The sequence below is a fragment of the Astatotilapia calliptera genome, chromosome 2, assembly GCF_964374335.1.
Source record: "Astatotilapia calliptera chromosome 2, fAstCal68.1, whole genome shotgun sequence".
Taxonomy (NCBI): domain Eukaryota; kingdom Metazoa; phylum Chordata; class Actinopteri; order Cichliformes; family Cichlidae; genus Astatotilapia; species Astatotilapia calliptera.
The window spans coordinates 6,266,703-6,284,021 of record NC_137423.1 but is presented as its reverse complement, the minus strand read 5'-3'; the positions used below and the strand labels follow the sequence as shown (position 1 = coordinate 6,284,021).

Here is a 17,319-nt window from a genome sequence, read left to right as displayed (position 1 = left end):
CTTTGGCAGAAGAGGAAGTCGCCTTTAACCGTAATGGACACACAGGCCATCATCTGCTCTTGTGAGGCCAGTAAATGCTTACTTTTTCAAAGTCAAACTACTCTTTTAGGATCAGGAGTGATTAGCGAGTTCACTACTGAGAAGATGATAAAAACCAATAAGATTAATACTAAAGCTCTGAAAGAGCAGGTACTGGGTGAATGATGACATTAACTACAGCTGTATAAAAAAGAAAGTATGAAGAATATATGAGAGAGAGAATGTTTCCTTATGGATGTCAGTTTCTCTGCTTCCTTTTGAGGAAACAGCTGCAGGGGATGTTTGGAGTCAAGAGGGCTTAACTCGCATCCAGACGCTCTCAAGATGGTTTCAAGGATTAAGGGACTTTGCTTAAAGCCCTAAGGACTGCAGAGTGTGAAAATAGTTGAGCAGTCAAGTTGTGAGGAAAAAAAGCCAACACAGGGTGCCCAGAGCTACTGGCAAGTTCAATTTGAGACTTTCAGAAGAGGCCTTTTAATGCTAGTTAGAGCAAAATGTAAAACCAATTTCACAACAAAAATTTACTTAAACAGGAAAATTGAAGTGTTAGTCTGCACAGCTGTAGCCTACAGAGAAAAAGTGTTCTGCAGCTAAATGAGCTTTGAATAAAAACGGCACTACCAGGAAATGTTCTGCTCAAAATTTAAAGTGTATGATGTTGGTGACGTTAGAAGAGGGAGAGAACCAACTCACTTGATCTCCACGCTTAAGGCCAGCTTCTGCTGCTTTGCTTCCAGGCTCCACAGCATCGATGAAGATGCGGAAACCTTTCTCCTGACCTCCGAGAAGGCTGAATGCCAGTGGAGAGTCCCTGGATGGCTTGGTTAGTGTCACCAGCCGTGGCTTGGCTTTAGCAGCACATGCTATGTTTAACAGTCTTAGGTGCCCACACATTTTCTTAAAGAAACACAATGAGGACAATGAATTAGAAATCTGAATTAAACATTTTTTCCACATTTCTTTATATTTTACACTTACTTCTTTTTCCAGATTGTTTTCAAACTCTTCCAGAAAGCGAGTCATGGCAGGGTCACCTTCAAAGTCATTGAAGTGATTGTTTACCCACAGCAAGACTACCCGTGTAACCTGGAGAGATCACATGATCGACATGCACACACTCAGTCATGTCCAAAGATTTCATGAGGAATGAGTGTAGAACTGTTTGTACTCTAAACCTACTGACAACTAATTAAATACAAGTTCAAAAGTCAAGTATGTCTGAGGATTTTATGTATGTGAATCCAACATGTCTGAAGTACATTCAAGTCTTTCAGAATTCTGTGAAACAAGATAAATTTACACCACGTCTGTGAGTAAATGGACAAAGTCTAGCTGCCTAAAGTGTATCTGAACAGATATACCAGAGTCCTGCTGATCATACCTTGTCCCTGAGACTTGGGTCATGGAACCACTCCAGGAGCTTCTTGCCCACGACCATGGGGCTTGAGAGGAAGGTCCTGTAGGTCAACAGGAAGTCCTCGATGTATGTAGGGTCCACCACTGAGTGCTCCTCTACGAGGTGCATGGTGAGACGCTCCGGTGTGCCCTGATGTTTAACAGAAAGACATTACAAGTGAGTGGCAGATCCTTAAGATGACTGCAACTGCAACTGAAATGCTAGCCTGCTTTACTCTATATGGAACCATGTACTAGATGGAACTCCTGCTTTATTAAAAAGCCTTAAAACTAGCATCAAGTACATACGGCTCACTGGGTTTACTGAGGTCATAAATCAAGTGTGAAATAAGGCCATCATCTAATGGACTTCTTTTTTTGAGATTATGGGGTTTAAAGAAGCGTAGATTAATTGATTTTTAATGGTTACCTTGATGACAATGTGCCCTTTCCTGGTGCCGGTGCGGTCGAGTTCACGGTGTTCCTTCACCATAACAATTTCTCCTTCCTCCTCAACCTTCTGCATGTTCTTCTCCACCTGGTTGAGGATGCAGCAGTAGTCCTGCTGGGCTATACACACAAACTGGACACAACAGAGAAACTCAAATTAGTGGATGACTGAAAGAAACTTGTAAATTTACATTAATTATATATGCTTAATAGTATTCAAACACAATAACTGGAAGATAAAGTGTTAAAGTAATATAACCTATAACATCTGATGGCATAGCAACCAAATGAATATATAAAAATAAGATAATGGGAACAATTTTTTACACCCCAGCCACCAACTTTAGCTCAGAGTTAGAAGAAAACCTTATGATCTTCCTCTTTTCATGAGCTGGCCTATTTTCTTTCATAATAGCTGCTCCGCACATTTAAAAGGATGCTATTGCCTGCAGCAACTTTAGGTGTCACGAGTGCAAACACTTTCAGCACAAGTGGGTCACAGTGGGATTTAAAAACTGAACATGGCAGGGTTTGTACCCATGTTTGTCACATGGAAATGATGCAGAAGAAACTGACCTGTAAACCCAGGCAATACATTTGACCAACACCTAGAGCAGGAGTACTTAAAGTGAGGCTCTTACCTGGCAGTCGTCTACTTTGGTCTTCATGACACCTTTCATGTATTCTTTCTCCATGGTTGGTGACACCCCAAAACTATTTCCCATGCACAGGATTTCTGTCCGGCTGTCAGGGTACGTCACCTCCACCGAACCGTTCAGGATCACCGACCATGAGTCCAGCTGGAGCCATAAAAACAATCACAGAGGTCAGATCAAAAATAAATAAATAAAAAAGAAAGAAAGAAAACAAAAAACTAATACACTAACAGCTTCACACATCAGATTAACTTCAGTATAGTAACATTCCCAACAGCTGGTGTCCTTTAATGAGTCAAAGTTATTTATCAAAAAGAACCATATGTAGCGACTACAAGGGGACAGTTGCACTAACAGATGGTTTCTTATTTTCCTGAGAGGAATACAGCAAAAGCAAGAGGCTGTTGGTGCTGCCCAGGAAAAAAAACAAGACTTAAGTAAGAAAAAAGGAGTTTCAAAGTATTATTAGTAGGGGCACATTTAGGTTTAATAACAATAATAAGAGTATTTTCAGGATTTTCTGAAAAGCTGCCATTGTGGTTTCCTTAACCCTGACAGCAACAATGCACTCAATGAACCTTAAATTATTTATGACTGGACATTTACTAATGTGGCTAGCCTTAAAGGCATCCTATTGTATGGCTGTATTACATCGAAAGAAGCAAACTGCCACTGAAACAGCGTCCTGAACAGAGAGATGAAACAACTGAGGCCTGCTTTGGACGCCTAAAGGATCCTAGAAAGACCCGTCGATAAGCAATGCCCACTATTCAAGTTTAATAGAGCAGAAAAAATATCAAATGGACGAAGAAAGATTCATTGGTGTGAAGAGGTGAGACTAAGGTTCAGTACCCACACACATGCACGCACGCACACATATATGAATTAAATTTAACAATCACAAGACAGGATTTACGTGTGCATGAGTATGCACCAACACACACCTCTTCTCCATCATTGAGAACGATGGTGCCGGCGCGTTCGACCACAGCGAAAACCATGACAGCGCAGAGTTCCCTCCTCACTGACATGGTCATGTTGGCAAATGCTGGCAGTTGATGCATGAACTCCAGTAATTGCTCTGCGAGAGGAACAAAGGAGAGACAGCAGAGGAGTTTAGGAAAGGCATCAAAGAGACACTTGGAGGAGAGAAAGAGGGGGGGCAGCGTAGCGTGCACCTGGCAGGTCTGCACTGCCCTCAATCCAGCATCAAAATGGATCATCACCACAATTATATCAAGCCAACGGAGAAATCATTATGTGGACAAGACAAAGCCAAATATCAATTCTATTGATAAAAACTTTAAGGCAAGCGAGGAAAACTGCTGACAATTCACTCAACGACCTCTGTGCGACTTAAGGGAGTTATTGAAGACAATGAACCAGAAGTGAAATCATAGTGGGTGTGCTGTCAGGGAGGATCAGGCTTACAGCCAACTGTCCTCACACATCTCCATCCAGCCATGAACAGACATGTACATCCTTCACAATGTGCTTTTAACAGATCTTTATGTGACTATTTTATTGTTATCATAAAGTAATCAATTAAATTTGTCCCCGTCTTCTAATATTCAATGTTTTCAACCTTTACATTTGCAGAGGTTTTAATTAACTTAAATAGTTTTGTGGTTCTTACAATATAACCCAGCAGAACCCCCCCACATCTATATGCATAAACAAAAACAGGTTCCAAATGTCATATGATGGCTAGTATGACTGGCATTATGAAACAACAGATGAAAGAGGATGTAATATAGAATCATGTGGGAGAAAACCAAAAAGAAAACATTTTCCCATGACTCCATGCAGGCCTGTGAAAAACTAAGCACACCCCATGAGTCAGTAGCTTGTAGAACTGCTTTCAGCAGCAGTAACTTGAAGTCATCCTTTTCTGCAGGACTACCAGTCTCTCAAGACATTGTGGAGGAATTTTGGCCCACTCTTCTTTACAACATTTCTTTAGTTCATCGAGGTTTGTTGGCTTCTGTTTATGCACAGCTCTTGTAGCCTAACCTAAGATGTGCTGCCATGCTTTTGTTGCAACGAGAGGTTTTCCCCTCGTAACAAACAATCCATACTTGTTAAGTCTTTTTGTATTTTTACTATCACAAACTTTAGTTTTCTTATGTTAACTGTGGCCTGTATAGTCTGAGATGCAGTGCTTGGGATTCATTTATAATTCTTCAAAGTTTCACTTGGCACATTCTGACCTTCGGGTGGATTTGCAGAGACGTTCATTCCTTGGAAAATTGTGTTGACACACACCTGAGTCCTCCAGACCACCAAACGACCTAAATTTCTGCTTTTCCAGAGGTGCTCACACTTGCTGATGATCAGTCAATCAAGTGCCTCTGATTAGCAGCACCTGGCTGCTAATTACACCCCCGCCTTTTTTTCCTGGACTCTATACAGACCTTTGAAAAATTTTCTCACTACTGTAGACCAAAAACTCTAAATTTCATGATGACGATTGGAAAACAATGAATTCTGAATTTGGTGCAAATGTATAGTTTCTCATTATTGAATATGTGATTGGATGCAAGTGCTAGATGCCCATGCTAGGTTTAATACAAGGTGCAGGACTTTCTGCAGCACACCTACACTGATGCTCACAGAAAGAAAACACACTTCTATACGCCATCTACCAACCAGCAGCAGTGTGGTGTACTGGTTGACCTGGGCTTGGCATGGCAACAGCGTCGTGTGAGAAGCTGCGGAAGCACTAAAAGTTTAATGCGCAGGGAGAGGTGAGGCGAGAGGATGTGCCAGCGTGACCTAGAAAAGCCTGCTGGCAAGGGGAGGGGGTACAGCAGGGAGATAAGTGAAGTGGGGGAGGGGTTGGCACTTGTTCTTACTCTCTCGCAGTCCACAAATGTATCATCCTCCCCAAGTCCACATCTGCCACTAAGCTGAGTGTGCACACTTTTTTTTTTTTTAAACAATGCCTATCATTTTCATTTGAGAAGAATCGTAGCCTTAAGAGTTATGATACTGCAAGCCTGATGGGGCTTTGAGAATTACTCGAAAGCCTCGATCATGAGAGAAGCACAGACTTGAGATAAATGTAAATTTATGGCGACGATTTAAATAAGAAAGCAGGGAGTGGCTTTTTATAAAGCATAAATTAATGTAAAAATGGGACAATGGGGCTTCTGTTTAAATTGGTATTTTTTACACCATTCTCTAAAGATGTCTTCAAATATAGAACTCTCAGGCATGCACAAGAATAGGCAGGATATTTTTTTCACAATGAACACTGCACGGTTGAATATTTACACTAGTGCTATTGATCAGAATAGTCATGAAGAGCCAAGTAAATTCAATCCCTAGTTGGGTGCTCACCTATGTCATCATCGGTCCTGTCCATGGGGTCCTTCTCCAGACAGTCCCGCACAATGTCCCGGCTCATGAGGGGGTCGGACGCTCGCTCGATGTCCTCTTCATCGTCGTCCTCCTCAGAGTCCACAGCGGTCTCTGGCAGGCCACTCAGGTCCATGTCACCTGGTTCGTTTTCTGTGGCCTAGAAAGAAACAACAGGTAAGCCATGAGTCAATGATAAACACGAGCAGGGACTCTGCGGCTCGGTGCAACATCAGCAATCCCGCCACCACAAGGCCAAACGCGTTCATCTATCCAGCTCCTTGTTCGAGTTCGAGAGTCTACTAGCGACACACTGAATGACCAACCTCCATGCTCGTTACAGGGAAAGCTTTGAATTATCAGATAAAAGCTTGAAAAATAAATCCCCACCCATGTCAGCTGTCCAAACGGGGACAGAGTAAACACATTGTAAACAGCCAGTGAAATATTTTTTCATTTTAAGCAGCACATTCAACACACACACACACACACACGTCATTTTACAGTAAGAAAAAAAAATCAGCTGTGACACAAAAAACAAATTCCTTTGTGCACATTTGACCCATTTCTTGAAACTGATAAGAGGTAATCAGTACAGTAGCAGAAAGACAGGCGTCAACACTGCATACAAAACAGTCTGCTATGCATAGTAACAAGCTAATTAACTCTCAACTTTCCTCCCCTCTTTTCTCCCCCACAGCAAACGCCACAGCCTGCCTCGCAGCCAGATCCTGTTCTTTGAAAGCAGAAGATGAAATATGTGCGAAGCCGTGAAAATGAACTAAGATGAGAAGCAAGCGTAATGCAATTACTTGTGCCTGAGCGATACCAGCGGAGTTCATCTGCCATCATCAAAGAAAGTATTTCTATAAATGACAGAGGGGCCAGATTGCCTGGTTCACACTCACACAACATGAAAACCATTTAAAGAGCAAGTCAAAGCAGTCACAAAAAAGGCAACACAACATCGGCTCTGCTACCTCCCAACAGTGAACCCTCTTACCCAAATACGGTTCTCAATCTCAAACCTCTTAACAGAAAGAGAAGAATAGGTTGCCTTTGCAAACTGTCCGCAAAATCCCAGAGATAGACGCATCTTCATCTCCCAGACTGTCAGTCTGCTTCTAATTTTTTAATGCTCAGTCTCCCTGTGCTTGGTCTCTCTCAGAAACCCTATGTCATTTCTCCTCAAACGCCATGTGCAAAGGGCTCTTTAATGATTCAGTGTCTGAATGGCCGTTTGGGCATCACTGGTCCACACCCTGGTGGGTGGAGCCTGCAAACACGATGAAAGTGAAGAGTCACAGATTAGGTATGGAGCAGAACACAGTACAGAGGAAAACTTCTTGCATAAAACTACAGAGGATCATGTGACCAGTGTACTTTAAAAACACTAGACTGGTTCACAACACTTAACAACCCACATAATACAGCATTAGAAACTCAAGGTTATATACAACAATCAGTTCATAGCCAGCTGTCAAACGTGTGTATGCTTTCATATTGCATTTAAATACAGAGGGCCCGGCTGCCTTTGTGCTCATGCACGGCCCTTTTTTCATGCCATGCATGTATCAGAAATCCATAGATGTGCAGAACGCATTAAGAATCAGTGGGCAAGTCAGGTGTTGTTAATATTTCATTAGGGCTATTCTTGGATCAATGCTTTCAAAGTCCTTCTGAAGGACCAATTTCATGATTTATTCAGATACAAACAGTGCGCCATGTTGGCAGTGACGTGGGAATTACGTGGCGATAGCAGTGGAATAGCCTGGTGGTTCGACTATTCAGTACTCCATCCAGAATCTAGACTCCAGTATGCTCAGCAAAAATGTGTACAGTAAAAATAATGTTTAACACAAGCATATTTCACCAACATCAACTTCACATGATCTCAAGTGTAAATTATGAAGTATCCTCTGATCCATTTATTCAACACCAGCCCCAGTGAGCACTGCAAACATTCCTTGTTTCTGATGTTCTGCACATTTAAAATGTTTTTTATTCTGAAACATGCAGGGTGTAACTTTATCTAATAATAAAAAAGCAATGTTGCATAAACCAACAGTCTTAGAAATCATGCTGTGCACTCATGGTTAGAATTTCAATGTTTTCTGTCCACATTAAAGGCATGTCTGCATGGTGTTCATTTTCTAAAAGTTTGTGATAAAAATGAGGAGATTCTTGTAGACTGGATAGCAAAAAAAGCCCAACAACTGCTTTATATAACAATTTCCACTTAAGCCAGGAAATGATTAGGAGAAGATAGAGAGCATAGAGTGCTCAAGAACTTCAACAGAAGCAGACAAAAAGAAAAATCCAAAAGCTTCAAAACCACAGCTTCCCAAATCACAATCTGATGGAGCATCCATAGAATGTGTCTGTTCAAGCCTGATTGACAGACATCCCAGAAATTCAGAAGTGAGTAATCTCATGATTATCCTCTTGATTGACTGATTGATTAAACTTTCTGCTTGTAAAGTGCCAGAAAATACAAGTTTCTTAAGCCAAAAGAGACAGGTTCAAATAGCCTAATGTGTCCAACTAACAGTCCAAATATAACAGTGAAATACAGAATAGAGCCAAACTTTGACTCGAAGGTATCTGAAGCATTTTGATTGCTGAAACGGTTAAAACAGAGGAAGCACGTATGAAGCATATAAGAGGTTCGTCATCGAAGCTAAGGAATTTAAATACAGTATTCTGAGCCAAAGTTACAAATAGCAGAGTAGAAGTTAAACCAAACATTATAGAGGCTGAATAAAAAAAACAAAACAAGAGAAAACAGAACAGTGTCTGTGATTCAGTGAGAGGAGAAAGAGACTGAGAGGGAAAAAAAAACCAAGAGGCCGCCACAGAGCTGCTAGCAGATGGTGCTAAGACCAGGATCACAGACTGGGGACAGTAGAGCCTGTTCAACCTGCCCCAGCCAGCCACAGCATGGTCAAAACATATACACATACACACACAGAGCTCCACAATAACACACCCCTCATATGCAATTAGACTGTTTGTATTGAGCATACTGAATGAGTGCCCTGATGCACACCAACCACAGTCAGTCGAAGCAAACAGCACAGCCACAATCCTGCTTACAAACATAACACACATTTACAGACACACAGCAGGTGACAGAATTAGGAGCCAATGGGGTGGGTGTACTATGCTAAGCGGATTAGTTGCAGAGTTTGGGGCACGTCCACAATCAGTTGAGTGCACATACTTGAATTGGGTTTTAAGGGTTCAAATGTTTAACTTTGATTATGTTTTCATAACTACCCAGCAGAATTGAAAAGGCTTGGTGAGGGTGGGTGGACGGGGGTTGGATTGCAAGCAAACCAAACACTTTTGGTGCAGATCTTTATAACGTTATTTATAAACTGCTAAATTAAGCATTGGCCTTGATGAAGGATGGGTTGAGGGAGCCCATCCTTCATCAAGTTACACATATCTCAACACCACTAAACAAATTATGTGAGGCCTACACGTGCTAATATTTTAGCACAAAAATGCTCATCAAGTGCCCTCATTACATGAGACTGTATATCACAGCTTTGTGGGAGTCCTGTACTTCTGCTTTGAGGTGATGAAAGGCAGAGCTGGAGTCAGGATGTAGGCTGGACCACCTGCTTGCAGCCAGCAGCCTGTCTGCTCATCCCCTGCTGCGTAGCAAAAGTCTCCCATTAGTGTCTTATAACATGTCTGGCAAAAAAGGCTTTAAATTCTTCCAAAGAAAATTAGTCCTCCTTAATGAGACTAATGCACATTCCCAGAGGTATAGTCATCATTTCACAAAAAGCATATGTTTTTTCCATTTTTTCCATAAAGACTTGGTCTCAGATGAGGTCAAAGTTTGTTCTATATCACAGATTTTAAATGCTATGTTACATGTTAGATCACTGAAGCATATATAAATACACACACACCCCAAATCATGCAAATCAATGTTTTTTCTCATTATTTACAATTCATCACAAGGTTATGTCGAAACAAACCAGCTCAATGAGTATTTGTTAATTGAAACTGCAGGAAAACACACGATAAGTCTGCCTCGTCTAATGAGGTGAACAGAAAACTAGTCAGGTTAATACAAACACTGCAAAGGAGAGGAAACAAACTCAGTCCCGATCAGAGGGGAACAGCTACACTTTTAATGCTTAGCAGTTGATGCATTATACATTTGGTTTATTATTACCACACAGACTGAATATAAAAGATGGACCTTGCCACTGTGATGAAGTCTCAAAGTGAAAATTTTGATCATTGCTATTTATGTTCACATCAGTAACTGAGAAACCAGACACAATAAAACGACATGTTTCTATGGTAGTGGTTTGCCAATCACAGGTATGCCCAGCTTGATTTATTGTTTACTTTAGATGTAAAGTAATCCACAAAATGAACATGATACTGTATTAAATATGATTTGAAACTGGAGACTGAGAATTTTATCTGATTAACAAAATGCTAACCTAAGCCATAAATAAAGTGAAAAGTAGACTTTCATAGACTTCTATATAATCAGATTTCTCTTTGCAACAGTCATCACCCCCAGCTGATCTTTGTAAAGAAGGCAAATATTAAACTTGTCCACTTTTGAGACATGGAAATTTCATCCATCTTATTTATTAAGTCTACGTGGCTGCAGTCAGGTAAACTAACTGGCTGTAGCTTCATATTTATGGCATGCTCATGAGTGGTAGTGTTCTTCTTATCTAACTTTTGTCAGTAATTCCAAAAAGGCCCTAGCTAGACTGATAAATGTTTTAGCATCTTTATGATTTCCTCTTGCTCAGCTATGGCTGCATTAACTAGTTAAACTACCATGCACCTGCTTAGCTATCCAAGGGAGTCCAAGCTGGGGATCCAGCACCAGGGATGGGAGGACTTACCTGGTAAATGTCTGACAGGCTGCTGCTTCCAGAGTCGCTGGTGATACTACATCCTGAGTGGCTTGAGGAGACGTGGGTCACCTGTGGGTGTAAGCCGTCGGCCAGGTGAAGTCTGCTGAAGTCTGCGGGGAGCTGCACATACACACACACAACATACACACAGATGGTCAGTATCAGCCAGCCCAGCAACCGCTATTGGTCATTCACACCAACACTCGTGCTGACTGCCAAACATTGGATGCAGACTTAGCAGCATGTGTGTCTAAAAATAGGCGGTTTAGCTTTTATTCTATTTCTTCATTTTTTTAATTATGTTTCCCCACTTCATTTGATAATAAGCAAAGACAGACTTTCTGCTGTAAAACAATAACATATCCACTTTAATTTTAATTGGAAGGCAGTCTGAAAAACATTCAATTTGTTCCCATTAATGAATAAAAAGGGGTTTATCGTCTTCTTCGTAGCAAAGCAGTTATTTCACAAGAAAAATATTAATCAGAGTTTAAACAAGAGCTCAGCTTTCCTTTAATAATACATTTTGTGTAAAGGAAAGGCAGAGCCAAAAAGATTTTAATTAAATAACCCAACATTTACAGAATGTGTCAAAAATATTTAGTTTTTAAGTCTCATTTTTGAAATCCTTTGGTTTACTTTAGAAGAATACTACACGTATTAGACAAAAGCATGTAAGAAAATGGGTTACAAAACTGAAAGGGAGTAGAAACTCGGGATTAAACGATAAGATAATCATTGTTTTAAATACAGCAAAGGAGCTCCTTTCCTGAGACCAGCAAAAAACAAACATGCCCTGCATACATCAAGAAAACACCCTCATTAAGGTACTACGAACTTGAGTAAACTAAATGAATACTGGGCAGTAATGGGGAAAACCCCTCTGAGTAATTCATACGGTATAAAGTGCTAGAAAGCCCAGCCGTAATTAGCCACATTGTAAATGAGCCAACCCGCTTCTCCATGGAAATGACCCCAAAATGCAAAATACATCCGAAATCCTCCCACTGCTCAAGTTTTAGGAATCAGATGAATTAAAAATAAGAAGCAGTTTGAACTGCTACAACTCAGAGGTTTATTTGAAGTCTGCAGATGCTCTATGGTTTCTGTATGTGTGGCGTTAGAGTGGAGACAGTCAACAGCAAACACAGCAGCACAAATTTCCATAATTGGTAATGATTTAAGGCCTAAACTTATCAGTTTAATGTCCTGGGACTTTGGAATCTTGATCCATTTATTGAAAGTTTTTCTGCAAGTTTCTGTAATTCTATAGATAAAATTATTCAGGTATTAGCTCAGAAAATTATTATTACACTGACATAATTAGTGTTTAACTGCTGTCCTATGCATTTAAAATCCAACCTGATGGATCAGTTGTTAAAATGTATGATATACTCATTGATTATAGACCACCTGAAGCCCATAGAACATAGCTAACATTTGTGGCTTGACATCTGTAGATGTCAAGTACACATTGTATTTATTTCAAATGAAATAAATGAAATGTGTTTGAATCACACTCATCAAATCCGACTAGAATGTCAGAGTGGTGAATTATGGATTTAATCAAACAGCATAAACTGGTTCGTGGTGTCTCTAGACTTGACTATTTGATGGCTAAATGTTTTATTTACCAATATACATCGGATACTCTGCAGGGAGACTGTTAGCTCTGGGGCATGCTTCAACTCCACTTCTTGCTGTGGCAGAGCATTAATATTAGATTTTTAAACTGAAAAGTCAAAGTGGGCCGATTTAACTAGTCTGCTCCACTCAGGAAATCAGCCAAATCTAAACATCTTGAGATTGGGTTTGGAGTTTTAAATTTTGATAGTAAACAAGATTTTTTTTTTTTTTATGTTCAGTGATTTTTTTTTCCCCCCAAATGTTTCCTCACTTGACAGTAAAAACGTTTTTACTCAGCTTTGATAAATGGTGATGAATTAGGGTGAGACTTTGAAATTTTAAAGAAAAAAAACCCAACAACTTTCCTTTAACAGATCCTGATGTAGAGGTGACCAGCAACGCTTTCAGCTCTTCGTTTCTAAGCTATGAAAGGTTAACTCATCTCTGAAATTCAGAAGTCTGGGTATCAACACCATCCACCAATTTGGGATGCAAATAACATCTCTGCCTCAGATTATTTTGGAAATCAGCTTTGAAGTCCCACTTGGATGACAAATGGAATAGATTGGATAGAAATGCATCTCGGGATCTTCATTTGCAAGTAAATAGGTCTGAGCCATCATCTGCTCTTGAATGTACTCAATGAAAACATCCATCGTCACAGCTCCTCAAGTGCTCATCTGCATTACGGCTTAATGAAAGAGTTTTTGAGAATGGAAGTGTTTTGCTGCCAGAATGATCGTTGTGTGATAGATAGAAGAAACTAGTTTTGACTAAAAGACTTCTTAACATTCATGAGGCAGAGTCACAATAAAACTGAAGGGCTTGAATATGTTGGAGCACTGAACTGATTTGGAAGTTATTTGGAGACCTTTGTGAGTGAAAAATTTTAACCTGAGACATATCAATTCACAAAGCGCCTTCATGTGTCAGTGACAAGAGACCAAGAGCCAGACAGTGCTGCTCCTGTGGCACCGAGGTGTGATGTGATTACACTGTGTCAAAGATTGCCATCACGATTAATTATCTGGCTGGCTGCACCAACCAAAATGGTCGACCGGAGGGCCTAGTGGCTCTCTATCCCGCCTTGGGCTGCTTTTTTTCACTCCCTCGTCTGGTTGACTTCACCCTGAGTGCCTCCAGCTGACTTCCACAATATTACTGAACAAATATTATCTGATGAATCTCTTTTGTCTGTTTGTATCTGTAATGATAAAGCCTCATCACATTTCCTTTTGATGACTTTTATGGCGTAATACGTCACTCGTTGCAATACAAATTTCAGACATAAGGTTATATTGGAGCTCTAGCAATTTATATTTAAGCTTAGACATTTTTCGCTAGAGTGATGTAGCCTTGAGGCCTGCCATCAACGTCACGTTTATCCCAAAGGAAATTTGTACTCTGGGATTACAGCAAAGCTGGAAGCGAGGAAAGCTTGGCCTCAAATACACACCAGTGAGGTACATTGTTGCTCTTACATGCTCCATTATCATTAACAAAGCAGCACTGCATTTTATTTTGAGTTGATTTCCGGGAGTACTGAAATGCAGACAGCTCTGCACTTGAAAACAGTCCCTGAAATATGAACAAGTTTAGGTTTTTTTGAGGGGAAAAAAAGGCTTTAAAATGTCTAAAGACAATTTGCAGGAAAAAACAAACAAACTTAGGGCTGAGCACCACAGAGAAACGAGAAACTAGTGGGAAGGGCTCTGATGCATTCTGGGTTTTGTTACAGTAACGGAAACACAGAAAAATCTAAACCCTATTCTTTACAAATACAGATTATTAAAAGATAACAAAAAATCTGCAACTGGAAATATTTTTAACATACAGTTAGGGAGAGTGCACAGAGGTTATGTGAATATTGTCATTTCTGCGAGTACAAACAAAAATGACCATGTAAGATTTGTCGATATGATTATCCCAACTGGTTTCCACAACCAGGCAAAAAAGCCCCCCCTCCTCCTCCTCCAAAAATAAATTATAGGAGAATTAAAAATTAATAAATAAATGAATGAATAAATAATAATAATGCACTTTAAAAAGGGGAACACCACAAGCCCCTCCCCCTGGAAAGACCCAGAGATAAAGGGAGGACCAGAAAGCAGGATAAAGGGAAAGGATAATAAACACTTAATCCTTTCTCTACACTCATTTAGGTCAGCTGTCTGTCAGTCAATAACCCAGGGTCCATGCAGTCCATAAGCATGTGATCCATCGACTTATTTGGCCCAATGGCATCCACGAGACTGGGCCAAGATGGATGACAGAGCAACAATAATGACTGACTCATTAAGTATTTTCAATTAGCAGCATGATGATACGGTATTGTACATACATGGGTTGTTAACCCCAACGGATATGCACAATCCATAGTAAAACATTGTTTATTAAATTGGTGTATATTGGTGACAATAAACATCTGCCACAGTGTGAATGTTTCTATTCTCCTACCTTACTGTATATAGGGCTGTCTGAGCTCCACATTCACTGTTCTCTGGCAAACAAATGAAGTGAACTCTGCAGAAGCGCGAGCCGAAAATACGTACAATCAGCTGTCACAGGAGGATTAAGCGTCGCTCTAATGCTCGAGCCACAACACTGAACGCTGCCTACATGTGAGCAGATGTGGTGCTCCTTAAATTACACTGCAGACCTAATGACCTAGATTGCTGGGTGGAAACCCTGGCTGGCTCTCAATCTCATTACTGCCTTTATATGCTGGGAGTGAATCACTGCTGCTACACTAGACTTCCGTTCTAGAGGGTCACCAGACTGCCACAATGGAAAATGCAGATTTTAACTTCCACTGAAAACAAATTTCAGTGGTTGGGTTTAAATTTTGGACAAAAAACAAACAAACAAACCAAAAAAACAACAAAAAACAAAAACAAAAAAACAGGGATTTTTTTATGATTCATTTCTGATTTTCTGCTGGTGAAATAGCTTGAAGCTGTGCTGCTCCTTTATACATTTGACATGGGATTTAAAACTTTCTCTGCTTGTTACAAAATGGAAAACCTGGATGCCTAAGAGGCAACAGGCACATCCCAGAGTTTTCCCTGACCATAGTGGCAGCTTCTCGCTTTCCTGAGCCTCGCGGATCAAGAGATTAAAATCCTTTGGGCAGGGTGTCCGATTAAATGGGTTTGATATGCTCTCTGTGCTTTCCCTTCCCCAGATACAGCTCCACCAGTCAGTAACACACAAGTCAGCAGTTAGATAGGGAGAAAATATTACCTACAATGAGGCAATCCACTATATTGTCATTGGAATAATTTTTTACCAAATGTCAAACACTGTGAAAGGTTTTTTTGCCGAAGTGCAATATTACACTTCTAAAAAAAAAAAGTTTTTTCTTTACGAAAAGTAAAAAAAAGAAAGAAAAAAAGACCAAGCTTTTTTTTTTTTATTGACATTCAAGATGAATAAAGGCACAACGTATTATCTGACAAAACGTTTGGATATTGCTTTTCAATCCGTGGAAATAAATTTTTTCTCTCAAATTTTGTGAATGAGAAATGCTATTCTTCCATCACCAAAAGATCCAGCCATAAAGCCTCTTCAAAGCACAAGAATTCAACATGAACTATTAGTTAGCATGTAACTTGTTGCAATAAAGATAAATGAAACCATACGTTTTCATGGGAAAGATAAGCAATGGTGATGATAGTGTGATTGCTGTAATACGATCTAGTGGCTTTTATTTGGTGGGTTTCCTGCTGGGATAAGGGACTATTTACACAAGCCTTCATTTGTTTGCTAAGAACATAAGAAAACAAAAGTCAAATGAAGGGGGTAAGACAGTAAGAAGAGATAAGGGCAAGTTTGATACCAAAGCTAAAGATCTTTTCAGAGCTTGTGAAAAGGAATACAATTAAATTAACAACAATTAGTCTGAAAATTGGAAGAAAAAGAGTAAGATACAGATGATGAAGATGATCACGATTACTGCAGTCTACTTTCTGTAATTTTCCATTCTTGCCCTTTTGTTAACTTACTTAATTGTCTGTATAATTTGTCTAAGTTTTCGGTTAGACAAGTAAGTGCGATGCGCTCCAGACTCTAAACATGTTTTGGCACTTGAAATTCTTCTATCCTGCCAGCAACAATGCTTTAATTAGAATTATGTGCTACTTGACAGCTGTTTGGCCCCTTCCTCATTAACAGTGATTACAGCAATCCTATAATAAATGATTTAAGATCATAAGTGTGTAAAGCACTATTTTTATGCTCTGTGGTGTTTGCTAGATTTCTGGGAAATTAGTCAATTTATTCTCTCAAAATTAATTTATATGCAATGACTGAAGTGACAATGAACACGTTTATTTGGAGAGATTTAAAAAAAAAAAAAAAGAAGAGTATAGGCCTAAATATATGTGCCAATCATTAAAATATGGAAAAGTGCTAAAAGGCACGGCAGCCATAAGGTGCTATACTGTGTATGCATTGTATTGGCTTATATCCTATTAAAATGACAGTGTAGCTATAGGTAAGACTTCAAAATGACATAAGCTTTAAGGATCTGCAGATGGATAGTTGCAATAGGGGGGAAAAAAAAGAAGATGTTTAATATGCCACATTTTTTTTTGGGGGGGGGGGGGGGGGGGGGGGGAATCGATCTTGTATAAACAACTTCATATGAGTATTGTTAGGGCCTTGGTCACCTACAGGCGTCCCTGAGGGAAGCAGCATAAACTGAGAGGGAAGAAGATGAGCCATCTCATCTAGGGTGACATGTCCATGTCTATTATAGGAATATTAAGGTGATTTTTCGTTAAGCATCTGTGCTCTGCAAACCAGGAAACGTCCATCAGTGTGATTTACGGCCTTGTCTCTGTATGTGTGTGAATGGATGTGTGCGGTCGCGATGTGTGAGTGATGCC

The 17,319-nt window shown here is 40.0% G+C and overlaps 1 protein-coding gene across 13 annotated transcripts in view; it reads right to left on the bottom strand.

Moving 5' to 3' along the window:
* The window catches only part of rapgef2b (Rap guanine nucleotide exchange factor 2b), a 120,710-nt gene that overhangs the window by 12,562 nt on the left and 90,829 nt on the right, over positions 1-17,319 (bottom strand). For 12 of the 13 annotated variants that reach the window (XM_026182865.2, XM_080304699.1, XM_080304719.1 and 9 more), the window contains 8 exons: positions 10,793-10,924; positions 5,883-6,060; positions 3,485-3,621; positions 2,526-2,684; positions 1,865-2,017; positions 1,421-1,585; positions 1,018-1,125; positions 733-936 (listed from right to left, as the gene is read on the bottom strand). In XM_026182865.2, coding sequence (XP_026038650.1) covers positions 733-936; positions 1,018-1,125; positions 1,421-1,585; positions 1,865-2,017; positions 2,526-2,684; positions 3,485-3,621; positions 5,883-6,060; positions 10,793-10,924 — 1,236 coding nt within the window. The remainder of the gene's footprint in view (positions 1-732; positions 937-1,017; positions 1,126-1,420; positions 1,586-1,864; positions 2,018-2,525; positions 2,685-3,484; positions 3,622-5,882; positions 6,061-10,792; positions 10,925-17,319) is intronic. The other variant, XM_080304737.1, reaches the window with a different exon arrangement.